Genomic DNA, 27,595 nt, shown 5'->3' with positions numbered 1-27,595 from the left:
CTGTCAGGAAACATAAATCAAAAATATCACGCTGACGTCAATGAATCATCTCAGATATATTCCCAGTCCCGTTTAATATTAAATATGGATAACTTTATAAAGGTAATTTAAGATTTATAGGGTGTTTGGAGCACAGCACCAGGGAAACAATGGAGTATCTCTTGTGCACTTGTCCCGCATTGGCTAAACTGTAAGCATCTAGGGTCCCCACGGTATGATACACTGGAGAAGGTATCGATAGTAAGGCTGCAGAGTCTGTTAAAATTCGCGTCAAGCGCAGGCATTCTAAACGATGACTACTCCTCTTGGACTTAGCAACTGAACTCCATCTGGTATCGCAAAGGTCCAAAGTGGTCTATGCGTGGCTTATTGGCCTACCAGATTAACCTAATCTAACCTAGGGTCATACATTATTTGGAAAGTAGAAATGGGTCTCTTAGAAATATAAATGCTTCGATATACATATATTTAGGAGATGTACCTGTTTCTTTGAGTCGCTTTTGAAACCTACACAGCAACATGACAAATTTTTCTTAAATATACCATACATATTTTAGAAAGTATCTCAACTATTATATAAAACATTGAGCCAAAATTTATAATAAATAAGTTCAAAAGATGTAGTAGCACGGAATAACTCGAGACCTGCCATTATCTGTACACAAGATGTTATTATCTATTACATAAATTTCTGGTCTATGCTAACCCATTTTAATAAAGTTATCAATATAAGTAATTATGAAAAATATTACTCTTAAAGTTAACTGATTTAATTAGGTTGTTATATGGATTGGAGACGCGATTATAGTGGAAGCAGCTTCCAAATTTGGTTGAGAATTGTGGAGTGATTGGTGTATTATGAAAATTCGCTGAATGTTCTTAACAAACTATGGTTCAATTTTTAGCTCTGAGTTAGAATTATATCGAGGGTTAAGTAATATTAAATAGTACATTACTAGGCTGTAGTGGTGTATTTAGTGCAAGTGGCTTATCGAATATATATAATATATTAAACCACATTAGGAATGGCGCTACCTCATCGTTTCAAAATTAATAACATCTCGTATACTCTGTATTCGAGTGATTATATATGGTAACTAGAGCGCTTGTTGTACATTACTTGGCGACTAATGTTGTATAGGTACTATAAATAATAATGGTCTCACTACCCCATTCTATAATATCAAAATAGATAGAGCGCTAAGAAAAATGTGTGGTCTTTTCTGAAACTATAGTTATAATGTGAAGTTTTGTGACATATTTGAAGCACTTTATAATTTCTTGGTGAAATTCATTTTAAGAGCGGGATAATGCTCTGAATTTGCCCTTCTGCAATACCAACTTTGTACGTGCATGACGTGTACCAAGGTTTTTTACGATGTATCAATTTGTATTCTAAATTTATTACGATTATTTTTAGAAGACACAAAAAAACGGTAGGTGCTTTTGCAGAGATAGCACACAAAAATGTTTAAGACTGTGAAATATCAGTTAATACATTTATATAGTACAAATGTGACTGAGCATTTCCGGGCACTAAAGCGAAATTCATTCTTCATTTTGCACTTGGTACACTACTTACTCCCAAGTAAGATATTATAAAAGAAGGAAGTCAAAAAACAGTAAAATTTGGAATATAAAGTGAAAGCGTTCAAATATGTAGGTTAGCAGTGCCACTACATAACATAAATAGTTTTATCATGCTCTATAAATAAAATTTTACGTCTTGAAGGATCTATAAGTTTCTACAAGTTAGACTTATTTGTTGAGGACATCACTTGTGTTGAATTAAATAAAACTTTACTTAATCATCCAAGAAATTAGTGCAACGCCAAATCTAAATCAAGACTGAAACTCAACAACTTTTCCGAGACGCCCAAAATATCTTATATCCCAACTAAAAAATTTAAGATAGATGGTTTCTCAAAACCGAAAAACTTCACTCGCTTTTCGTTTTTTAAATCCTATAAATCTTCGCTTCATTAATATGCATTAAAACCATAAAAATCATATTTTTATACATACATAGCGCTCACTGTCTTTCCCATTTACAGCTTGACAACCGAGTAAATATGTATACACGCACATCATCTCAGTCACTAATCCATGCATTTATTCATATGTTAATTTCGTGCGTAAGACTACGGGCATAAATGGAGCAATAATAGACTACTTGACTGCAAAGTATCCTAAGCCAGCTAAGCCATTCAAGCCAAACCAAGTCGAGCCAAACCGAGCGGAACGCGGCAATGGGGCGGCGCAATGCTTGTGTTAAGTGGAGCGTCGCCGCCGGTGTACGAATATGGCTTTTGAATTACACATGGGTTGACAGACATACAGACAGACATCTAGATATGTAGGCATGGCAGATCCGTAGCGAAAATATAGCAGACTAACACACGTGCGTTGGTATAAAATGATGACTAATATGGTTGTGGAGTAGCTGATATAACGTCTTCACTTAGGTTTTAAGCGCCTCGCTAAGCCGACTGACCGCCCGTCGCACTAACTGTCGGCGTAGCTATTTGTCTGCTCACTTGACGGCTTTTGCACGTAACTGCCAACTTGGATGCGAGATATTTTTAGGTTGGTTGTTTTGGTTGCAGCAGGAAAATAAGCAAGAAAATCAGAATCATAAAATGTGGCTTTAAAAGAAACTAAATTCTGATTTTTATCTAAGCAGTTATGTAAATATTTACTTAACGGAAATACTTCTATGCGAAACGAAAGATGTAATTTTCAGTATAAAAAAAATTAATTAGTTGTCGAAAATACTTAAGTACTTTAATACTTAAGTCTTCTCTTAATATTTTGTGTCGTTAATACAACAATAACTTTCAAAATTTTTCATGAACATGCATTGAGAGCGAAAGGGAAAAAACTGTCATATGTTAACAATATTATATCAACACAGTAACTTTTTTTATTTGGATATAGCATGCCTTGGCATTGAATAGCGTTAATCAACACAATTGTTAAGTCCAAATTTTTCATACCACAATAAAACTTGCCAGAGATCGGATTTCAGGACCATAACCAACTCTGCCCTAAAACATCAATTTGAGTTTATGTCTTCCCTAGTACCCATATAACATTCTTAGGATAGCTAGATACTGTATAAGTATGTAAATCGATCAGTATTGAGAGAACTTATTTCAATAATGTCCAACATTTATTCCTCCAGCTACCTAAATTATGTTTAAGACTAATGAGCGATAACTAAACAAAAATTTACAAAAAGCTTTATAGTAGCCGTTATGTACCTCGGGGCCTACTCTGCCGTTTTCAACCAAATTTGGGACATATTATTATTCTGAGCAAATGCGAATTCGGGCAAAATCAGACTACAACCACGCTTGCTTCCCATATAACAAAGCTTTAACTTCTATTTGATTTAATTCAGACCCATAAAACAACAGTTATTTTATAATTTTTGACTAAAAAAATCATTATGACGGAAGTTTCGGATATGATGTACATAGTCATAAACAATTTTTGTTTTTTTTTTTTAGGAGTACACAAATACTACTGTAAGCAAAAAATAGTTAGACTTTTAAATTTAAATTTCGCGTGAAAGCTAATTCGTCGGAATAGTGTTTTTGATTGTTACAAATTATTAAAAGAGGGTCGAGAACGCGTTAACGACGAACGACGAACCACGCCCAGGACGGCCATCAACATCAACTGATGATTAACACGTCAAAGATCTACTGGTTAAAATATTGGAAGGACCTGTGAAAACCACTTTGAAAGATCATTTGGGCCTAAGGAAAAAGAAAGCAGAATTGGCTCCAAAAAAGACTCAATTTTTTTCGAAAAACAGCGTCGCGTTAACGGATGGGAAACAATGCTTTCGGACTGCCGGGATGTCATGAAACGTATTATTACTGGCGATGAGCCTTCGATCTATGCTTATGACCCGAAAACAGACAATCAATCGGTCGAATATTGTGACAAAGGGGAGTCGAATCCGAAAAACCATATCAAAGCAGGTCGAAAAACATGGTTACCTTGACAGTTTTCTTTGATTATTGAGATGTGGTGCACTCCGAAATCCTTCCGACCGGCCACACTGTCAGCAAGGAATACTATTTGAGTGTTGTGCGTCGTTTCGCGAAGCTACAACTCTTGGTTTTTGCATCACGATAATACCCCGCCGCATATTGCACTGATTCTTTGTGAGTTTTTAGTAAAATTTTTAACCAATATCGTGCCGCAAGCACTGTATTTGGTTGATTTAGCTCCGAGTGACTTCTGCCTATTTAGCAAACTCAAACGACTGAAACGAATTTGAGACATTGAAGACATTAAACGTGTATCGTCAAAAGTAACGACATAGATTTTGAAGAATATTTTAAGAATTCTCAAATTATAAAAAAGTCTTACTAATTTTTACTAATTTGTAAAATTTTACTTTTATGTTTTTCCTCACAAAATAATCAATATATTTTGACTTTTATTTTTAGCTTACAAAATAAGACTTACTTTATGACTTTTTTTTGCTCACAGTTTTAGTAGTTACGGGGTGAGTTTAAATAACTCAATATGTGAGTATTCCCGTCCCAATAAAAGTGTATCTTTGTGCATAAAATGAATAAGCAATACTTATACTGTTCGCATCAGAATTTTAAAACATCCGATTGGCTTTACTACTTATATGTATATTGGTGTTGGTAATGACCAATAATCTTAATGAAACTCAGAGAGCATTTTTTCTGTTAATAATTTGTGGTAATATCAGAAATAGATAAAATCGGTTCAATTCTGCTCCCATCTCCTATAAAACTGGTGTGCGATTTTTAAACTTCTACATAGCTTTATACCGTATATAGCGTTTAATATGTCTTAGCAAAATTAACAGCATGAAAATATTTTCTTGAGTATACTTGAGCAATCTTAAAAGTTAGTACAAAGAGCCCAGACTTTTTTAAGGTTGCTAAAATTATGTGATAGTGTGATAATTTAATGAAATTAAGTGGACAACCTTTCTTGCAGTTAATAAGAATGGATTTAGTCTAGACTTTGGCTCAAACTTCATATCCTCAATGTTTTATATTTCTGTTCTCTGGTTGAGCTTTTGCACATCAACTCAGTATATTAAATTTAGCCTCTTCGGCTGAGTTTATGTGAGATATATCTTATTTTAGTATGATTTTAATATAATTTTCATATAGTTATAAAACTAAATTTATGACCTATAATATAAGTTAGTAAGATACAAATTTGATTTCAATCCATTCCCGTTGAATTATTTTGCAACTTTTTAAAAATAAAGCTTCTTTAACACCTGAAGATATTTCCACGTCTTCAATCTCTGCAAATTGCGAGATTATGAAATGCACGGTTACAGCGTAGCCCTTCCTTACTTCTTGAGCCAATCAATTAGCACTCAAATTATATACATACATATGCAGTGGAACAAATTTTTTTTTGTTTTTAAAAAAGTGAATTTTTATTAAGAAAATGTCAACTTTACTACTGAAGCTTCCTTCTGAAAATCGTTTCTTATGACAGAAATAAAATCCTCTGGATTTTCCATGTCAGAAATTCAATTAAAGTTGTATTACTTAATTATGTAATAACTTACTAATTATTTGCAAATAGCTCTAATCAATACAAACTTTCATAAATTTTACTCATATGAAAATATCTACATATCGTCATCTGAAATGCAAAATAACGTAACATCACTTTTCGTAGGTTTACAGGAGAAGCGAAAAGCCGTATAAAAAGAAAAGCACTTGAAATATGGAAACAAAATTTTCAAATCTGAATTAACATGAACCTATAAATATATTTTAGAAAAAAAATGATGAAAAAATTAAGCAAATTTTATAGTAGGTGTCTTACGTTATTTTGAATTTTCATTTCTGAAACAAAATAACGTATGATCAATCTAAATTTGTATAAAAATTAAAAATTTGAATATTAATAATTTTTTTTTTAATTTTAAATAAAAGCAGTTGCAAGTTCTTCATATTTCATGTTATTTTTTTTTATTAATATGTACATAAGTACTAAAAAAAATTTAAATATTTCAAGCTAAAAAATTAGGATTATGTTTAATTATTATTTATTAAATAACTAATTATTTAAAAAGTATATTATCATAAAAGTAATAACAGTCTGCTGGAATTAAAGCTTCTAGGTCCTGCAGATGTTGCCATTTTTTCTTAGTTATAGTTAAACTTTGCTAAAGAATAGGCTGCTGAATTCCTAAAAAAGCACGGGTCTGATCACTTGGAACATGGAGTCGCTAAACCGAACTCTGGCGGCTCCTTCTCTACCCATATACAGAGGGCGTTATGGGTGGGAAGAAGCCGTTGGAGAAAAGGGACAAAGGGAAAGTGAGCTTCTTCAGAAACAAAATACCTTATACTTTTGGAGCCATTAAGGTAGCAGTAGATTTACTACTCCGGAGTGCAGCCTCCTTCAGAGGAGTGACCATCGACTCAGATAGCAGAGCGGCGATTCCAGCCTTGAACTCCTTAACAATGAGAGAAAATCGAGTGCCTTTGACAATTCCAAAAAGTAACATTTTCCATATACATTTTTTTCAATTTTTGTTTGTTCTGCTTTTCAATATTTTGATTTGTAAATTATTTGAATCGTTCAATCTGCAGAAGCTGTATGGTGGCGTCTTGCGTTTTTTATTGAGGACGCATACCTTCAGATATCCCAAACTGGAAAAATTATTGAAAATTTTCAGTGAAAACTTATATGTATGTTTGCAATGATGTAGCCTATACTATGTGAACTTAATCACTAAAAATAAACATAAACAGATATAAAAAAAACATTTGTTATATTTACTACGAAATACGTTATTTTGTTTAAAAATCAAGCACTTGTGGCGCTAATATTTAATATAGCTTGGGTATTTTTGATCGCAGAAGCTTAAAATTTGCGACACATATGTAATATGATGTGGTGAATCGTAATTAGTAAAAAACTCAATTTTGAATTTTTTGATGATACGTTATTTTGCATTTCAGCTGACGATATATAAATAAAAATGAATACCAAAAATGTATGTACGCGCATAACTCAATAACGCCTGGACCAATTTGGCCAATTCTTTTTCTTAAATGTTTGTTGAAGTTCAAGGATGGTTTTTACGGCGAGAAAAATTCGAATAGTTTCCGGAAAACCCCTAAAAACAGCCCTTTTCTTTTTCAAATACAAACGTTACAATAAATATGAATGTTTGTTTGTTAGTATCACTAAGAGAACGGTTGAACCAATCTTAATGAAATTTTTAAAGGTTGTTTGTTGTGGATCGGGAAAGGTTTAGAAACAAAATACCTTATACTTTTAATGAGGAGAAGTCGGATAATTGGACAATTCCAAAAAGTAACATTTTCCATACACATTTTTTCCAATTTTTGTTTGTTTTGTTTTTCAATATTTTGATTTGTAAATTATTTGAATCGTTCAATTGCGTTCGCTTGCTTTTTTATTCCGGCTATCCAAAGGAAAAATTATTGAAAATTATTCAGTGAAAACTTTATGTATGTTTGAGACGATGTGATCAATTACAGATTGAAATTTGCTACGAAATCACAAAGAGGTGGCGCTAATATTGGTCGGCGTTCTTTTTGCCATCAACGTATTCCCAAAATGCGATGACATACCTGCTGGTCAATCAGCTAGCGATCGTAACGATATCACAGCACGACTTTTTAAACAATAGCTGCGATGTTTGATGGTCTTTATCTTGAAGCAACCTATGGTATATATGATGCTGTTAGATGCTGAATGTGTTCTGTTGAGTAGCAAAAAAGAGGTTTGCCGCACGCACACATTCTTCTTTGGATGCGGATGATGATTACACCAGATCAAATTGATGAAATCATTTCAGCGGAAATTCCTGATTCAGAGATAGATCCAGAGTTATACGAAGTGGTGAAAACCAATATGGTTCATGGACCTTGCGAACCTTACAATCCCACTTTGGTTTGTATGTTTGACAATAAATGCACGAAACACTACTCATGTGCTTTTCTTTCGGAAACGGGAATGGGAAATGATGGATATTAACTGTATCGGTGTCACTCACCAGACGACAATGGCAGAACATTTAGCATTTAGAGGCGTGAATATCGACGTTAAAAACACATCGAAGTTGACAACACATGGGTCGTACCATGTTCGCCCCTTTTGTTTAATTCACATTCAAAACTCATGTCAATGTTGAATATTGCAGATTGGTGTAATCGATCAAATACGTTTGCAAGTACGTCACCAAAGAAAGCAACATAGCGGTTATTGGCCTTGAACGATATGAGAGATCAGCAGTATCAAATGGGTCGATATGTGAACTGCAATAAAGCGCTTTGTAGGATATTTACTTTTGCAATTCATGAAAGTTTTCCGACTGTTTTGCGTCTCGCGGTTCAACTTCATTTAAGTCATCGCGTATTGTGAATGGTACAGTGTGTGCAACATTTTGAGAAGCATGCCAGCAGTAGCATTTGCTGGAACATGATAATCACTGGAAACAGACGAAGGACAATGCGATAGTACTTCGCATGCCACTGAAGTTCGCATACTTTTCGCGAAGATCATTTCGACATATCCGCCTTTAAATTCGCGTTAATTATGGGATACGAAAAAATGACATTGCCGACGACATTTTACATTGTATTCGCTTAGAATTGGAAATGGGCAAATTTCGGTTGACACTTCCAGTGGTTTGATATCAATTTCACATCCCTTTTGTCAATTCACTTCAACGGAAGATGAACTCATCACGAATGTTTATCCGCACATTGGCAAAATTATCGTAACTGCAATTGCTTGAGTGCACACGCAATTTTAGTTGCCAAAAATACCGATGTTAATGACTTAAACTGGAAGATTCAAAGTCAAATTTCGGGAGGTTTGCGCTCATATAAATCGATCGATCGTCTTGACAAGAAAGACGAAACCGTAAATTATCCAGTGGAATTTCCAAATTCTTTGGAGAGCCTTGGTATGCCCCAGCATCATTTGCGTCTCAAAGTTGGATCTGTCATTATTATGTTTCACAATCTTCATGCGCCGAAACTGTGTAATGGAACCCGACTGATTATGACGCAGTTATCGAATACAAGGGACAGCCATTTCATTTCAAACGTATTCAATTTCCAGGGAAAATTGGCCAGATATATGTGGCGTGTTGACGAGTTGGAAACCCATCTTCTTTGTATATTTACGCACCAGAACAGAAATCAAAAAAATTATGTTTATTAAGCTGCGCTACATAAAAAAAATGTAGAAAAATCGTAAATAAATCATTTTCGACAGAATATAATTTCAACTTTTTTTCATTTCAAAACACATAATTTCACGCAGGGCAACGGCTGCGGGGTCAGCTAGTTTTCTATAAAATTCAACACAAAACAGTATCCATTTTGCTTCGTTGGATGACAAATTCGCTTGAGTCATAAATAGTTGTTAAATATAAAAGCAACCTATTAAATTCACTTCCAGTTATTAGTCGCAAAGAATGTTGGATTTTTGGAATACCAAATACGTTGCCTAAATTTATAAAATACACACATTTCGTTTTATGAACAAAATAACAAAGCACATAACTGTTATGTGAAATTTATATAATAATAGAGACTGAAGGATAATAAAATTCTTATCACATAGCAACAGCAAGCGACAAGGACGAAATGGCCAAAGCACAGCCACCGAGTAAATTTGCTGTTTGACATGGCGTATGAGTAACAGATAGAGCCAATAATATGGATTGGCTTCATACAGCCATTGCACACACATTCTTGCTTCATATATATATATATGTATGTATGTCTCAATACAAATGTGCATATATACGTGTGTGTGCAGCAAGCTGCTTACATTCTTTACAAATATTTTCTTATACTATGTACCATTGTACTTCGTCAATAGATTGGCAACTTGTGGTTGTAATAGGTTGGATTATTCAATCACACAATCGCACAATGCGATGGGAAAACTGTCCTTTCATTTATTGGGACAAGCTGGATAAGAAGTCACACACAACATTTATGGTACAACAAAAGAATGCGTTTATTGTTTCCCTTTTCTGCCATAAACCATGAGATACAAAAATGAAAAAGGAACGGATTTAATCTTTGTGAAAGTCTTTACCAAACATAGAAACTTACTAAATAGCCATTATTGCATCCAATAACTTAAAAACTAGAGTTGAGTTGGAATAGAATCAATAATTGCACATTGGTAACTCGTAACAAGTCCCCGGCCTGTCATATAGATGGCGCTACTAAAATTAAATCCATATAATTTTTAGTTCGCCTATATAAAGGCGCGTGTATAAATTTGTCAGCTGTCGGAGTGTCGTGAATTGTATCACATTGAGTGAAGCAACTTTAGTTACTGTGAAAAAATGGTTAAAAAGGAATTTTGTTGCAAATGTTTGGATTGATCAATACTATTTGAACTCTTCACCAAGGAAAACATCCATTAAAAAGTGGCATGCCAAGTTTAGACGTGGTGAAATGAGCACCAAAGACGATGAAGTCCAAAAAAGGTCGTCAGTCTACAAAATAGTTTTGGATGACCGTAAAGTGAAGTTGTTCAAGACAACAGGCACTATAAAGATATCAAAAGATCGTGTACATCATGTCATTCACGAATATTTGGGTATGAGAAAGCTTTGTGCAAAGTGGGTGACGTCCGAACTCACTTTGAGCAAAAACTACGACGAGTTTTTCAAGCGTAATAAACCCGAGGTTTCAGATCGATATGTGATAATGGATGACACGTGGCTCCATCATTTCACTCCGAGGTTTAATCTGAATTTTGGGATGCATATGGAATAATTTTTATTTACTCTTGATAAAGGAAGGCTCATCAATTGCGATTATTTCATAGCATTATTAGACCATTTGAAGGACGAAATCTCCGAAAAACGTCCGTATTTGAAGAAAAAGAAAGTGCTGTTTCCCCAAGACAATGCACTGTGTCATAAAACGATGTCAAAAATCCATGAATTTGGCTTCGATTTACCTGCGTATCCCCGTATTCTCCAGATCTGGCTCCAAGTGAATATTTCACTTTTCAAAGGAAAGCTCGCTGGGAAGAAATTTCCTTCGAACGAAAAGGTGATCGCCGAAACTGAGACCTATCTTGAAACAAAGGATAAATCGTACTACAAAAATGGTATCGAAAAGATGGGAGCGTCGCCATAAAACATAGTTCCCGTTGAATAAAAAAAAACGAATTTTACTAAAATTATTGGGTATATGGAAAAAAGTCAACCAGAGAATCGAGAATCAATAAATTATTGATATAAGGTTTAGACCAAGGTAAAAACAAATCCCATTTATAATCGGCGCTAAATCACATTATATTTTTAAGAAAACTTCTGCACTTAATTTCATTAAAATAGCACACATACTTCAGATGGAATGTCTCAGTAGTGAACAAAGAACTTGTCTAAAATTGTATTTCCAACCAAATTTCGTTTGCGGAATCGTTGCTAATGTGCTAGAGAGATGACAAGAGAGCTCGACATCTCTCGAGAGTCCGATCGAATGATTTTGGTGATAAATATTTTTTTTGGGGAGCATTATAAACGGCGATAAGGCAATATGTTTATGAGTTTGATATGCGAACAAGTCAACAATGATCGGAATGGAACCCATTTTCAGACGACCGTCTTAAACCAAGCTGCGGCCCCTGGGCACACAAGAATTTGGGGTCCTTTTTGAAAGTAAAAAAGCGACTTATAGTATACTAAAATTTTTTTTTACATTTAATAAAGGTAATCAAATTCAGTATGATATAAACGTCATTAATGATGATGCGTGTAGGTGTGTGTGTGTTTGTGTGTGATTACGATATTAAGATAACGATTTCTTTCGGGATTTCTGTTGAGCAAAATCTTCTATTATATCCTTAAAGTCAATGTTTTGAAGGATATTTCTTTCTATGCACATAATTGACAAACTACTCAGTAGTTCTTGTAACATTGTTGTTCGCAATTCATTTTTTATTCTCTTAAGCTGCGAAAATGACCGCTCTCCACTACAATTGGTAACCATTAGACAAAGGAATATTCTAGTAGCAATTTCTACGTTTGGAAAAGTATCTTCCAATTTGTCTGATTTTATTAGGTTATATAAATTTGAGATATTTAAATCCGCTGACTGCATTGCTGTGTTTTTTAAATATTGACTTAAATGAAAACATTCTGTTTTGAGCTCATTTGCATTAATGTCTTCATGATAAAATTCTGAAAATACTTTGCATTTTTTGATCAACTCGCCAGATTCAATTGTTGTTAACTGACAAAGAAAACTAAATTGACTATAAATTTCTTGGTATGCTGCCGAACGTTTTTTTAAATGTGTATTTAATGTGTCAATTATGGGAATGAAAGTATCTACACGAAACTTATCCTTGCCTCTCAACTGTGCAGTCTCTGATGATCCTTCAAAAAAAGTGATGCTTGTGCTGCGATTTTTTTCTTTCAAATGTATCTTTGTAGTCAGCAAAGGGATCTTTTCTATAAATCTAAAATTATATTGGGACATCAACTCAGTATCAATTCGTCCAGTAGTTTTCATTCTTGCAACATAATTCATCATAAATTTCCTGTGCTGTAAACTGTTCTCATGCCCTATCAATAAGTTACTTATATGCTTTCAATCTTTATATCCATTAGGAGAACTTAAATTATGTCCAGTACCAGTAGTGGTACTAAATAGACGGCAGCAATAACAGTATACAGATTTCTTTGCTGGTGAATAAAGGAGCCATTTTCTTCGTAAAGACTCACCATTCGTCAATTTACGAATAAAAATGTTTTTAGTTAAGAATCTAGTTTTCGTTTTACCCTTTGAATCTGGAAAACTTGTAGAAGTTTCAGAGAAGTCACTATTTATATTTAGAAAAAACTCTGGACCTTTTCGAATTCAAATATCACGGACTTCTTCCGGTAAAATGTCGTCACAGTAAGCACCAGGGTCAGGAGACGCAGATACATTCTCTAAGCTTGCAGTTATTAATTCACAGTGGCTTGAAGTCGATGGTTCAGCGTCTAATGTATGTTCGTCATTTTCGTCACATGTAACCTGTTTTTCCTGGTGACATTCAGAGGTGTTTTTGTCGTGCGGTGATGAGAATGAATAATCCCTCGCCTTATTTGTTTCTTCAACCGTAAAAAATGAAGTGAGCTTTGAAAGTTTTTCCGTTATTACTTTTTGAGCTGTAACTTTTTTTCTTTTTTGTGAACCACTTTGATATGTTCTTTTCGACATAATGAAACAATGTTTAAACGAACAAATCAAAACTTCTGTCTATTTTACTCAATTTTAAATATCAAACCTTAGATAAATAATCCAGTGTTTATTAATCTCAGTAGCAAACGAAACAAAATAACGCCACTCACTCACTCCTATCAGACTGAAAGTATAGACAATGTCGACATTTATGTTAGGCCTTGTTTACACGGTGCAGCTTGACTTTAGAATCGGAGTGATTGCGTGAGTGATTGCTAGATGGTGTACTTAGTAAATTAGGTAGTATGCGTTCGGAAATATACCCTCTGATAAGACTACTGATTTGTGAAAAAAGTGTAATACGCCCGACAAAATTTGTGAGAGAAATTGTCGGTCCTTCGGGGAATGGGGGCCCTGGGCACGGGCCCCGTGTGCCCTTATGGTGAAGACGGTAATGCCAAAGAGGCAAAATAAAATTCGCTGTAGGCCATCTCAAGAAGTGCTTATGAAAAGTGTTTCGAGGACTGGAAAAATCGTTGGCATAAGTGTATTATATCTGGTGGGGATTAATCTGAGGCGACAAAATAAATATTAATGAATAATTGAATATTTTGCGTTTTATTTACAATATCCGGGTACTTTTTTCTCACAATGTATAAATAATTTTTGTAAAAAAAGATATTTGTTCTATCGACAACTAATTCATTTTGCAAAAAGTAAAAATTTCTGTATTACGAAATTAGTATTTTATCACTTCAACTTCAGTTTTCCCTCTCTTGCTGATAGGCTCTGCATTTTTAACAACTTCTATACGCGGTATGTAAATCATTTTTGCTGCGTCTTCTTAAATTACTTACATAAAAATGTAATACTCACTGCCGTGTTGACAGGCTGCTAGTTCGTGGCACGGAATTTTGCACGTCAGCACACGAATCGACCAGCTACAAGGCTTCCTGCGCTGGCTAGATTGCTTGACTGATATATTGCTGGCTTGCTGAGCGAGTGGCTGGTGGGTCGGTAGCGCCTGTTTGGCAGCTGATTAGCGGCTGCGATATACTGTTAAGAGTCATTTGTCAGTTCATTTTGGCCTCAGCTAGAGCTCAGCTTGCACAGGCACAAATTGGGGTAGAGTAACACTACACGATGATTGTGTGTATGTGTGTGTCGATGGTATATGTAAATTTATTACACATACATTCACAAACAGTACACAGTGGCGCTATGAACATCAAGTTACAGTACAGTATCTCGCTTATATGTGTGCATATCTATTTTCTAACCCTGTAATGCATTCTTGCATTCTAAAGCAAAATTCCAGAAGGAGCAAAACTTAAAAATTAATACGTTCTACGTACACTAGGTATTGCAGTCAGTGTTAATTCTAGTTTTTGAAAATTATTCGAGAAGGGGTTTTTAAATAATTTTTTTCTTCTTCATTTGCCAGTTTTCCCAAGCTCTTGATACTAAGTGAGTGCTGCTCCATAAGAGTCGACACTGGAGTGCCGATAAAGCCTATATCGGCTTGTCGGTGTGAATGCTGAACTATATCGAACTACTATGTATCCTCATAAAACTGTTCATTTCATTAAAAGAATTCTCAGGAGCTCCTTCACCGAACATTAAAAGAAGCAAAGTGAAGAAACTGTTTAGCATTATTTCAGTCTATATTTTTATTAGACAGACAATCATAGTTTTATTTTTAAAATTAAGCTTTTTGTTCTTCTTTTTAATTTTAATACATACAAAATTTGAATAAAATTATTTAAGTCTTTAAGTCTTTATGCTCAAAAAAAATAATAATCTTCAAAAGTATTCGATTTCCAACACCAGAACAAATACAAATCCTAACACACACACATGCAACTCAATTTGTTTACGTCCCTGAAAAAGCAATTGTGCCGCCTAGTTAACCTCAACACACCTGCCTCACCGAGCCAGCAGTGGCGGCCGGTCTGTTAAACCGTAAAATTGTAAAAAAGGTATGAAAATGCAGCGATAAACTGCGGTGAACATTGGTTGCAGGTGCCACCATATGCAGCCACTTGAGCCATTGTAGCGATTCGTTCTTACGACTCTTGGCCAAAAAGCTTTACATATTTTTATTACACTCTCGAGGTTAGCGTGCTGTTTTAACACTTTGCCATATACCATACATATACCTGTATACCATACACATACAAATTATTGAGAAGTTATGGGTAAAGAGATTTAGGCCGCGTATTTCGTTCGATTTGCATTTTTTGGTTAGCTTACAGTGTTAGGTAGACGCTTTTATTGGAAAAATTTATTTATTCAATACAAAAATTTCAACAGAAAACTTGAAATTTGTTTGCTTTTAAATGGGTTTTATGGCAACCGAAACTGCGACCTTCAGACTGCAAGCAAATATCCTCTTGCGCAGTTACAAAATTTGCTTATAAAATCAGAAAAAAATACGCAGGTATCGTCACCTAAAATGTAAAATAACGTAACAGCACTTTTCAAAAGCGTACAGGTGAAAGAAAAACGATAAGATGAAACCACTCATATTGAAACAAAATTTCAGTTTCGGTTATAAATTGGTTATATATTGGTTATGTCGGAAGTAGTTCATTTTATGCTAAATATACATATGTAATATTTGAGTTTTTGTTATAAAATGGTTATATCTGAATACTGGAAGCTATGCTTATGATATATGCAATATGATGTAGTGAATCCTCAAATATAAAAAACTCAATTTCGACTCTTTTGATGATACGTTGTTTTGCATTTTAGGTGATGATATATACATTTATGTGTATGCAGTCTGTACCTTTTACTACCATACAGTCATGTATTTTTTGGCCATTACAGTTGCTATATTCGGTTTCACTATACTCACTGTTGTTGTTGCTGTGCAGACTACCGTAATGTTATATTGCTGCCTACATTTGCCTGCCTGTCTAGAGTATAATTTGCAGCGTTACAACATCGACTAAGGTGGTTGGTAGCTTTTGCACTGCTTCATCATCCTCATCAATATTTTTTCCCTTATGACTTCGCTTCCGTTTTCCACTTTCTACTTTAATGTCAATGTACTCAGCGCCACCAATTTTTTTTTTATTTTCGGCTCCTTTACATTGGTATTTATAGCACGTTTGTCATTCGTGCCCTATGTAAGTATGTATGTGTTGGTGTATGTCGTTATAGACGCAGTCGTGCGTGTCTGCAAAGGTTCCGATTCGAAGCATCTATTTCTGGAAATTCGTAATAACGTCTTCCTTTGTGAATTGTGAATAACCTGTCAAAGCGTTAATCAATAAACAGTTATGCGATTTCGAAGTCACATTCGTGCTTGCGTGGTATAATTAATATTCGCTCTACTCAAACCACTTAATCCAAGGAGAAGTCCGCAGAAGAAGTAAGGTTAATTAAGAATTTATTTGATAAGTTTGTGAATATAAACTACTTCTGCTTAGATGCCTTTCACGCCTGTTAAATTTGATTCATAATCATTAATTATTTTACAATAAGTTCTCAAGTCTTTCAAGAAGAGAGGAAGGTAATCTTCTTACAGTTGCTCTAACGTGTTATTGTTAAGCTATAAAATATGGCTTGCAATCGTAAGTGAATGAAAGAGAAATGGTAGAAACCTCTTTCATTTAAATTGATGACGAAAGGAAAGAAATAATAATCTGTATCTTAAATTGGTTTGCACTCTACATAGGTCATAAAAAGAAAAAAAATATGTACACTTATGTTATGTTTCAAAATTTTCGATTAAAAGGTGAGTAAGTGCATGTATGTACAGTAAATCTCAGCAAGTTTAAATTTTTTTAATCAAATTCTCATTTTAATTGTAATTGAGCCGAAGTTATAATCTTTCACAAAGCACGTCCAGGGTCAACAAAGAAAATCTGAAATTTTTGGAAAGGAATAGTTTAAGCTCGATAATTGCCACGACGAAATTTTCCGACATTTTTTTCAAATAATTGTAATCGAAAAAAAAGAAGTCTTTAAGAATTGTATCTCAAAGACTTGGGCAAAAATTTCATGAAAATCAGTTGAGTAGTTCTCGAGAAATCTTGCCAATCTACTTCTAAAATACAGTTTCGGGAAAAACGCGTTTAAAGACGCCGCATTTAGCCTAGGTGGCCTCGAGCGCACAAATTCTCAAGGTTGTATCTCCGAAACTATTACTCGGATCAACTTGAAAATTTAGTAAAATATTCTGAGGCATTGTAGAATTTAATAAGACAATAAAAAATTCAAGTTTTTGTAAACCGAAAATCCATGTAAACTCTTAAACAGACCCCAACCTGGTCCAACTTATTTATTTGTAATAATTTTTACTTCCTCAACTGTTGTTGTGGCCATACAGAGTAGAAACTTTTTATTGATAGTCTAAATAAGTTGTAAAAAAAAACCATGGTAGTTCAACAGACATTCAAGGTTACGTTCAAATCATGAATAAAAATAATATATGAAGTAAAATAATCGACGTAAAAAATCAAATTTTTTTTTGAAGAAGCATTGATACATTTTTTATTCATAATTTTATGCTCTAAGATTAAATTTTTTTAATAACAAAAGGTCACGCTGCAAGTAGCGAAAAAATGGTTGAAGTTTATTCCGAGTATTTTTATATCCTGAACAGGGTATATTAAGTTTGCCACGAAGTTTGTAACACCCAGAAGAAAGCGGCGGAGATCCTATAAAAATATATATAAATGATCAGTATGTTGAGCTGAGTCGATTTAGCCATGTCCGTCGGTCTGTCTGTCCGTCTGTCTGTATATACACGAATTAGTCCCTCAGTTTTTAAGATAACGATTTGAAATTTTGTAAACGTCATTTTCTCTTCAAGAAGCTGCTCATTTGTCCGAACTATATAGCTGCCATACAAACCGAACGATCAGAATCAAGTTCTTGTATGGGAAAGCTTTCACATTTGACAAGTATCTTTACAAAATTGGCGCATGATTATTTTCTAAAGATAACAATGTAATATACGAAGAAATTGTTTAGATCGGCTAACTATAGCATATAGCTGTCATACAAACTGAATGATCGGAATCAAATGCTTGCATGGGAAACTTCCTCATTTGACGATATATCTTCACTAGATTTGATATGAGTTATTGTTTAGAGAAATAATGTTATATTGAAAGAAATTTTTCAGATCGGCTCACTATATCATATAGCTGCTATACAAACTGAATGATCGGAATCATGCAAGCATAGGAAACTTTCTTATTTGACGTGGTATCTTTACGAAATCTGACATCGATTACTGCTTAAGGTAATAATATAATTTCCGAAAAAATAGTTCAGATCGCATTACTATGGCGTATAGCTTCCATACAAACTGGACACATAGTTACTAAAAGAAATGCACCTATGAAGGGTATATTAGCTTAGGTGCAGCCGAAGTTAATGTATTTTCTTTTTTTTCATCTCATATATGTCATGTCATTTTTAATCATGTTTTGAACATATTCACTAATTTTCAACTATTTGTAAATATGTTTGACGCTCCTCTTATTTTCTGTTCAATTCGGTCGGAGTATACACAAATTCTAAACATGATTTCAAACAATTTTTCTAGTTCATATTGTACTTAAAAGTCTACTATATCAAATTTAATTAATTACACCTTCTCAAATTTTAAAATCGCTTTTCAAAAAAATTTGTAAATTTCTAACGGCAAATCGTAATTTTCATTCTACTCAATTTAATCAAACGCAACATAATGCACTCCAATACAATTTCTTCAAGAAAATGATCAGATTTTGCTTTTCATGTTTGAAGTACTAAAAAAACTTGTATTATCTTAACTCGATTATCGAACAAAAACATCAATATTTTTTTTAGTAAATGTGTTGAGTTTGCAAAACCTCGTCGAGGAACTTCTTAGCTAGACATTTATATTTCAAAGGACTATGCTGGTATACAAAAATTCGTTTCTAGTTCAATGATATTTCAGCAAGAAGGCAATCAAATTTTTACATTACGCTTTCGCTCATTTCTTACTACACAATTTTCCTTTTCTATTGACTTATCTTTGAAGTGTCTGCCATTTTGTGCCCGTTTGCCGCTATTTTACAAGCTTCCGCAGGTTTTTCCGCAAATGCACATTTACCATACGCTTCATGCTTTATTCACTTAATTTATTAGATATACTTTTATAAAATTTATTTACCCGATGCTTATTGCCAGCCATCGACATTCCATTGACTAGCATTTTAAATATTTATCAGCCACTATGCAATCACTTACTCATGCTCTCATGCTCTCAAGCACGCCAGTACGGCGGTGGCGGCGGTGTGCGGTGCGATGGCGTGCGGTGCCCATCAACAATGGCAGCGTGCAACACACGCACACACACACTTATGTGCATATCTAGTTGTTACCAGCAACGAAAGCAACTGCACTCAGCTAATGCTAGTTTGCTTAGTTACGGCTTCTATTATCCTACCACGACAACGGGCGCTTAAAAACCCGCATACACACACATATCTACATATGCATGTATGTATATGTTCATATACTTATGCTAACTGTACGTCTGTGCCGTTTCATTTTTCGCGCTTTCGTATTTTCGCATTCGCTGGTGCCGTTACGTATCCGCCACGGCGTACCATAGCCACCTTATTGCCTTCTGCGCGCTTTCAGTGTTTACGTGTATATTTTTTGTGTATGTGAGTGTGCATTTATTTGAGTTTTGTTTTCAGTTTTACAGCATTTTTTCACCTTTCATCTAATGACGTTTTGCTGGCTCTTTACTTCCTCTGCCGCTTGTCTGCCGTTAAGTGCGCTGCTCTGCTTTCGGTCAGCCTTAAACAGAATCTTGCTTACTGGGTTTTATTACTTTTCTGCCTTGGTTCACTTTCTGCTATTCGCCTCTTACTTTGCTATCCTTCACTTGTTAACCTTATTCATCCGCCTTTCATTCTCCTGCCCTTCAGCCAAACATTGCCTCAACTTTATCTGTTTCCTTCACTTTTCACCTATGTATGTCCCACAACCACGCCGCGCCCTCTCTCTCACTTATCACTCTCTCATTGCTTGTACTTTGGCGCTGCCATCACCTGTTTCTACCTTCCGACCTTCCGACCATCCGCATTCCCTCTTTGCCAACCCCCTCCCATTGGCCCACTCGTGGCTCGGATGCTTGTTTGCTCTTGCTGCTGTGTGAATTTCTAATTTTCTTTTGTAATTAGTTAATTAACTAATTAATGAAGTTTGTGTTTAAATTGTTTGCGCTGCAATAAAAACAAAAACACTAAACAAAAATAAAAATAACTCAAAGCAGATTTGCAAATTGAGATCCGCCATCCGCCATCTATTTACCTCCCACTGCAGGGCCGCATCCCCTTGAGTCCATCACATTTTACAACTTTTTCGCATAAACGACTGCTGATTTACTTGTTGTCTGTCTGCGCTTGCTTACACATATTTGTTTGTTGCTTTCATTGACTCAGGCTGGGCACTTGTTGTTGTTAAATTGCTTCAGCTGCCAGGCTAATTAAATGCAGCAAAACAAAGGAGACACACGCACAAATGCAAAAACCTGCAGAATGAGCGGTTATTTTGCGCTGTTGCCTGCTCTCTTTCGCTGTTGTTGTTATTTTTTCCGCCTTTTGTTTTCACACTCTGCAACAACAATTGTTGCAAATCAGACACTGTATAAATTTACTACACAAATCACTCATTCACAACAAGCGCAACACACAGACACACCTCCCCACACACGCGCACACATACACACGAACACATTAGTCCACATGTGCGCTCGTAAGTACTCACTAACGGTTGCTACGCGACGCGCCACTAGCCCATACGCTCGCAAAACAACAGAGTCGAAATGATAAACCGCACAACTACAACAACAACTCAACGGTGAATGCAACAAATAGTAGCGTTACATCGTCACACTCGTCCACGGCACACTGCTACCGACGGCACACTAACAGTACAATTCGTCGTCGTCGCGCTTCATGCGCCATCCGCAAGAGCAACTACTACAGTATGTCCAAAAACAACGCCGCACCAACAGTTACTGCCAATGGAAGTCGTCGCTGGCGCCGTGTAAGGCCACTGAAACGCCTCAGTGCTGCTTGGCTCTGTTGTTGTTGCGGCTGCGTCGTCGACGCTGCCAAGTTGAACAGAGCCGAACTGGACATGTGTCGGCATTCAACAACAAACAGCGCCCACACACACGTATCTACATATGTAAACTTGTAGAGGCGAATCGCTGTTATAAAGCAAGCAGGAGCAATGTAAAACAAGAAGAAGCAGGCTGTAGCGCAAAATGTTGTCCAACACAACAACCTCGCCGACAGCGACTACGCAAGGGCAACATACGAAAGGCAATTTGTACAACAACAACGGAGCCGATGTGATAAACACGAAAACGACAGCGACGACGGAAGGACGAGGCCGAGGAAGGACGTGACCGTCAACAGCAGCGTTAACGTCAACTAAGGGAGCTTGATTGCAGTCCACGATGTTAACAGTGTGTTACCATAACATGGCCACATAGTTAAAGGCGTTGACGAATAGTTGTATGAGCTACATTTCAAAGATTTCAAAGAATGTGAAAGTTTTATAGTTTAATTTTTTTTTCACAAACATATAATAACAAATTAGCTGCTTATATATTTTATGAGGCACACAGAATAACAGAGAGAAACTCGTTGATATTATTGATGGCTTTAAATTACTTGGTTTGCTTTGGAACACCCAAAATAATTAAGACAAAGTATAATGATTCCCCCGCAAAATTAATACGGCTGTGTAAACTGACGTTAAGCAATACCAAAAACTCCGTCAGGATCGGGAAGGACCTCTTCGAGCCGTTCGATAACAAACGAGGTTTCAGACCAGGCGACACACTTTCGTGCGACGTCTTTAATCTACTCTTGGAGAAAATACTTCGAGCTGCAGAACTAAGACTTTATGGTCCTTTGCGCATTGGTAACGGTGAATATCGCATTCGATGGAACGATGAACTATATGAGTTATACGATGACATTAACATAGTTCAGCGAATTAAGAGACGGTGGCTATGCTGGCTAGGTCATGTCGTCCGAATGGATGAAAACGCTCCAGCTCTGAAAGTATTCAACGCAGTATCCGCCGGCGGAACCAGAGGAAGAGGAAGACCTCGGTATTGATGCCTAATTGCGAATAAAGAAACGATTGGCGTGCTGTTGTAAACTCGGCTATAACCGCAAAAGAGGAGTGTAATGATATTTACTCAACCTACACTACAGGCCCACATCTACAAAGCCCGTATTGAATATTTCTGATCATATTCTTATGGAAACTCATTTCTTTGCTTTCTGCTTCGTCCTTTAGGCCCTGAGTAGTGAGAGAGTACAGACGTCTAAAGAATGCCTGCTCTGTAATGACGTCACACAATTTTTTGTTTTTCCAAAGCGACTACAAAGATTTCATCAATGATCTACGGTTTAAGAACAGTTTCTTTAATAATCAAAAATATTGAGAATATTATCGACATAAAATTGGAGTTGAAATTCACAAATTTTCAGTTTAATGGTTCATTACATTATCCATTTTTATATCACTCAATTTTGATCAACTGATAAAATATCTAGAAATTTCATTTGAATATAAGAATAATAATCCATTTGTGCAAAAACGGAAAGTTCATTAACATAACTAATAACATCAATTCGCTGTTTGTATTATCTGCATTATTCTACAGGTAATCATTTGTGTCAATAATGTAAAGTTATGTTTAATAATCTAAAATCTCTCTGATCGATGCGATATTATAAACACAGTAAGCAGACAAAATCTCAAAAGAACTCAATAAGTTATAAGATATCTAATTACATATCGGACAGGTACACAAGCACAATGTGTTGCGCGCCACCTATCAGGCTAAGAAAAAGTACTGCCAGAGAACGTATACCAGAGAACGTAATTTACGTTCTCTGCGTATACCATTTACAGAGAACGTTTATAAACGCTCTCTGTATATAATTTACGTTCTCTGGTATGGCCTATTAAATTCACTCCGATTGGAAAACAACACTGTGTTAACTTTGTTCAAAATTTTGACGTTCGCTATTTCTTTTCTCTGTTTTCATTCCCAGTTTCGCAAAATTTGTAAACAAAAACTAAAAATTGTGAATTTCGTGAAGAAATTTGAAAAAAACCTTTATAAAAATTTAACGAAAGAGCATTGAACCGCAAATAAAACAATTAAAAGAAAAAAGAAAACTTCACAAAGACAATTTTGCGATAAAGTGCAGAATATAGAATCGCTGCTGATTCCGAAGTAACTTCGGCAAATATTAGCTTTGTTTTATTGGTTAAACATAAAGGATAGAACGGGAAATTGTCTAACATCAACAACAAATGCCAAATCAGGTTTCATTGTGCATCGTAAAGATCGAAATTGACCCACAGCTGAGTGAGGATTTTGGTGCGTAGTTTTTAAAAGCATTACAGAAGCATATAACAAATTATTGACTTACAGAACCCGGAGCCACATCTGCTGAACATCCCACAAATCCGCGCATGCTAAAAGAGCGTGAACGTGATCGAGGTCTGCGACAAGCCAACCAGATTGTAATTGAAACTTACACAAATCGTTTGTTAGCAGACGCGGACGAACTACAACTTTCAGCAGCAGAGGTGCATCAACAGGCAACAGTTGGAGGTGAAGCTTCTGTACCGCTTGATATGAGTGGCGAACGTAAAAGGGATTTGCGCTCAACAGCTAGTGGTTCACGTGAAGCTACGCCGCTCGAAGAAGGCCAATGTGCACCTGAATTTCCCAAGGAAATTGGATTCTTCTCCGGTAACCCGGAAGTTACCAACGGCATTGTGCATTTATACAAGAAAAAGTATGCCAAACTGAAGATATATTACCACTTATTTGTTAAACTAATTCATCTAATTTGCTTTTTTATATAATATCCCAGTGAGCGTAAGGAATTAAAAGAGGGACCATCCGATAAGTTGTGCTTGCTGGCGGTGCCTGCCAGTGTAAGTTGTCATGACTTGATGGGCTTTGTAGCGCCCTGTCAGTCGGCGATTAGACACATACGCATTGTACGCGACGGCAGCCCCAATCAATTTATGGTGATACTCGAGTAATTAAAGGGACAATCGGTACCGTGCTTTGAACTCGATTTTAATTACTATACATTTCACAGATTTCGTTCGAATGCTGCAGCCTTAGAGTTTTACCAGTCATACAATGGCGCCGCTTATAATTTGTTGGAGCCCGACTCTTTGTGTCATGCCGTATGGGTGTCGGAAATTGAGCGCGGTGGAGATGGTGTGCCACCAGCTGGTCATACCGAACTACCCAATTGTCCAGGTATGTATATTAAACTCGTTTACTTATATCGTTGCTTAATTCGTTTTAAATTAATACAGTTTGCTTGGAGCGTATGGACGAAAGCGTTGATGGCGTATTGACTATACTATGTAATCATGCCTTTCATGCCAACTGCCTTATAAAATGGGGTGATTCCACATGTCCTGTTTGCCGTCATGTGCAGACTCCCGAGTTGCTTGAGAACTCCGTTTGTATGGAGTGTGAGGGCACAGATTCCCTATGGATTTGTCTGATTTGCGGTCACGTTGGTTGTGGTCGCTATCAAGGTGGTCACGCTGCGGCACATTATCGCGCCACGAATCACACTTTTGCCATGCAGTTAGGTACGTCAAGCGTCTGGGACTATGCTGGAGACAATTTCGTACATCGGCTCTTCCAAAACAAGACCGATGGCAAATTGGTGGCTACTGCTAACGACGAGGGCGAAGAGAAGATCGATTCAATGCAACTAGAATTCACATATTTACTAACCTCGCAGTTGGATACGCAGCGCAAATATTATGAAGATCGCTTGGATCGCCTGGAAATGGAGTGGCGGGACTTCAAAGCCGGTGCTGACAATGATAGCAGCAAAGTGAGCGCTTTGGAGCAAAAAGTGCAAACACTAACCAAGGAAAAGCAGATATTGGAGCGCAAGTTGACACAAAATGCCACAAAGTAATTGTCAAAATAACTTACAAATTTAAATTGAACACACACACATATTTTATATTTATCGCAGATTGAAGGACATGCAAAAGCAGCTCGCCGAGGAGCGTGAATTCTCCAAAACGTTGCAAAGCAATCATAGTTCTTGGCAGACCAAATATGCAACACTCGAAAAACAATACAAAGAATACAAGGAGGCGCGCGAAGCTGAGCTGAATGATGTCAAGGAGCAACTGCGCGACATTATGTTCTATATGCAGGCCCAGAGCAAAATCGCCGATTCTGAGCTCAAGGATGAGATTGTTGGTGGCACGGTTGTGGTGCCTGAGGCAGAAGCAAGCACTTCCGCAGGAAAAACGGCCAGACGAAAGAAGAAGCATTAATTTTTATAATTGCCACAGCCTTTCCTTGGCTCAACTTCTGCTTATTGGAGACTATAAAGAATTTTCACTATAACTTAAAAGCATACAGACGTAAAGTGGCTGCTATTTTTAGCATGTAAGCATTTAAAAATAAAACATTGTACTATGAATGCTAATCAAATTAAATAGCTTTATATAAACATACATACATACATACTTATACACAAAAATGAGAAATAAACCTTTACATATCGCTTCACAAAGGACTGTACTTTTCTTCACCTAACGGTTTGTTATAAACAAAACAAAAAAAAAAGTTCTCTGATAAATTAATTATCAATTTTTGCTGTATGTACTGCTTGCTCTGTCGAGGTGTTAGCCACGCTGTTTGCCTGTAACCAACCCCTTCGGGCTCTGGTCAAGATGTGTGAATTGGGCGTAGGATTAGCAGCCTGCGTTGCCCCGGGCAAGCGCTGGCCCATCCGTGTTTTCCAGTACCAGTAAGCGAAGGACAGGCCTCAGGGAACTGGGGTAGGAGCATAGACACCATACCCTCGGACGGACCAGCGTTCCTGTCTATTTCGGCCCGTCCCGCCTGCACACGATGCGCAGGAAAAAAGGGACACCATGAATGGACATAGACCCCTTTAAACGCGCACCGAGGTTAGGTAGATCGCCCACAAAGGCGTTGAGTGTCGAAAAACCGACAATCGACGAATTTTGCAGTGCTCCAGGAATGCTTTAAGAGGAAGCGAAACGACCTCAAAAAAACTATAAAAAGAAGAAAGGCCTGCTGCTTCAAAGAGCTGTTCAATAAACTTGACGAAAAACCATGGGGTGACGCTTACAGGATAGTGATGATAAAAATGTCCTCGAAAGCCACTTGGCCCTAAAGGCCAAGCTACAACCTGTCCCACGCTACTAGATACTGTAGTAGAAGCCCTCTTTCCCAAGCAACCGTCTCAAGTATATCACTTAGAAGGAACCGGAACACCAGTCACTGACAAAGAGGTTGTAGAAACAGCAGAACGGTTCGCCAATAATAAAGTTTTAGGGCTGGACGGTATTCCTAACAAGGCCCTAAAGATCTCGATTAAACACAGCACTGATCCGTTCACAAGACTGTTAGCAAAGTGCCTACGAGAGGGCATATTTCCAAAAATTTTGACAGAAACCAAACAAACCGCCTGGAGAATCAAACTCGTACCGACCACTGTGCATGCTAGACACGGTGGGGAAAATACTAGAGCGAGTGATAAGCGTACACCCGGAGCAACATATCGAAAAAGAGCTACTGGGACTGGCCGATAGCCAATATGGATTCCGCAGACACAGGTCAACAATTGACACAATTAAAAAACTTACTGATGTCGCAAGTAAAACTATAGAAGGAACTAGATGGATGTATGGCTCCAAAGAGTACTGTGCGGTAGTCACATTCGATGTTAAGAATGCCTTTAATTCAGCCTACTGGCCTCATATAATAAGAGCTCTTTAATTAAAGAAAACACAATCCTATTTGCTGAAGATCGTATCCAAATACCTGTCGGACAGGGTTCTTTATACGACACAGACGAAGGACCACAAATCTATGTGGTGACAGGTGGAGTTCCACAAGGCTCAGTCCTGGGGCCAATTTTGTGGCTTATATGATGGAGTGCTGCGCCTCCTATTACCAAAGGAGGTGCAAATAATTGGATACGCGGATGACATCGCGGTGACTGCGGTAGCGAAAGAAATTCATGAAATCAAAGATTGGCTTATGTTGACAAAGCTTCAACTAAGGAAGAAAGAGTGTCAACGCAGCGAAAACCGAAGGATTAATCGGGATTAGAGCAAAAATGTGCGAATAAAGAGCCGAATGGCTAAGCTTTGTCGACGGAGTTCAGGGTTTAGTACGTAGGCCAATACGAATCATGCAAGGGCGTTCCTACCTTACGAACGAGCGGTTGGTCAGTTGTATTCGAGCACCTGGATGATATGATCAAGCAGGATTACCCAGATGTTGCTTTAACAAGAAGTGG

The 27,595-nt window shown here is 36.5% G+C and overlaps 2 protein-coding genes across 7 annotated transcripts in view; one reads left to right on the top strand and one right to left on the bottom strand.

Moving 5' to 3' along the window:
- LOC126753977 (45 kDa calcium-binding protein) overlaps positions 1 to 21,236 on the bottom strand; it is a 70,765-nt gene extending 49,529 nt beyond the window's left edge. For 2 of the 6 annotated variants that reach the window (XM_050465780.1, XM_050465808.1), the window contains exons 1-2: positions 20,988 to 21,236; positions 20,532 to 20,834 (exon numbers count right to left, since the gene is read on the bottom strand). The gene's annotated coding sequence lies outside the window, so the exon portion shown is untranslated. The remainder of the gene's footprint in view (positions 1 to 20,531; positions 20,835 to 20,987) is intronic. The other 4 variants (XM_050465799.1, XM_050465789.1, XM_050465815.1 and 1 more) reach the window with 3 other exon arrangements.
- A 2,038-nt stretch (positions 21,237 to 23,274) lies between these two features.
- LOC126761406 (BRCA1-associated protein) lies at positions 23,275 to 25,834 on the top strand. The gene is made up of 6 exons (XM_050477539.1): positions 23,275 to 23,637; positions 23,692 to 24,061; positions 24,140 to 24,310; positions 24,374 to 24,540; positions 24,600 to 25,218; positions 25,283 to 25,834. Exons 1-6 carry the CDS (start codon positions 23,571 to 23,573, stop codon positions 25,590 to 25,592), a joined length of 1,704 nt encoding a protein of 567 aa, XP_050333496.1. The 5' UTR covers positions 23,275 to 23,570; the 3' UTR covers positions 25,593 to 25,834.
- Positions 25,835 to 27,595: the final 1,761 nt, after the last annotated feature.

Source organism: Bactrocera neohumeralis, chromosome 2 (assembly GCF_024586455.1).
Source record: "Bactrocera neohumeralis isolate Rockhampton chromosome 2, APGP_CSIRO_Bneo_wtdbg2-racon-allhic-juicebox.fasta_v2, whole genome shotgun sequence".
Taxonomy (NCBI): Eukaryota; Metazoa; Arthropoda; class Insecta; order Diptera; family Tephritidae; genus Bactrocera; species Bactrocera neohumeralis.
The sequence above is the reverse complement of the archived record's forward strand: the minus strand, read 5'-3'. Positions and strand labels throughout refer to the sequence as shown.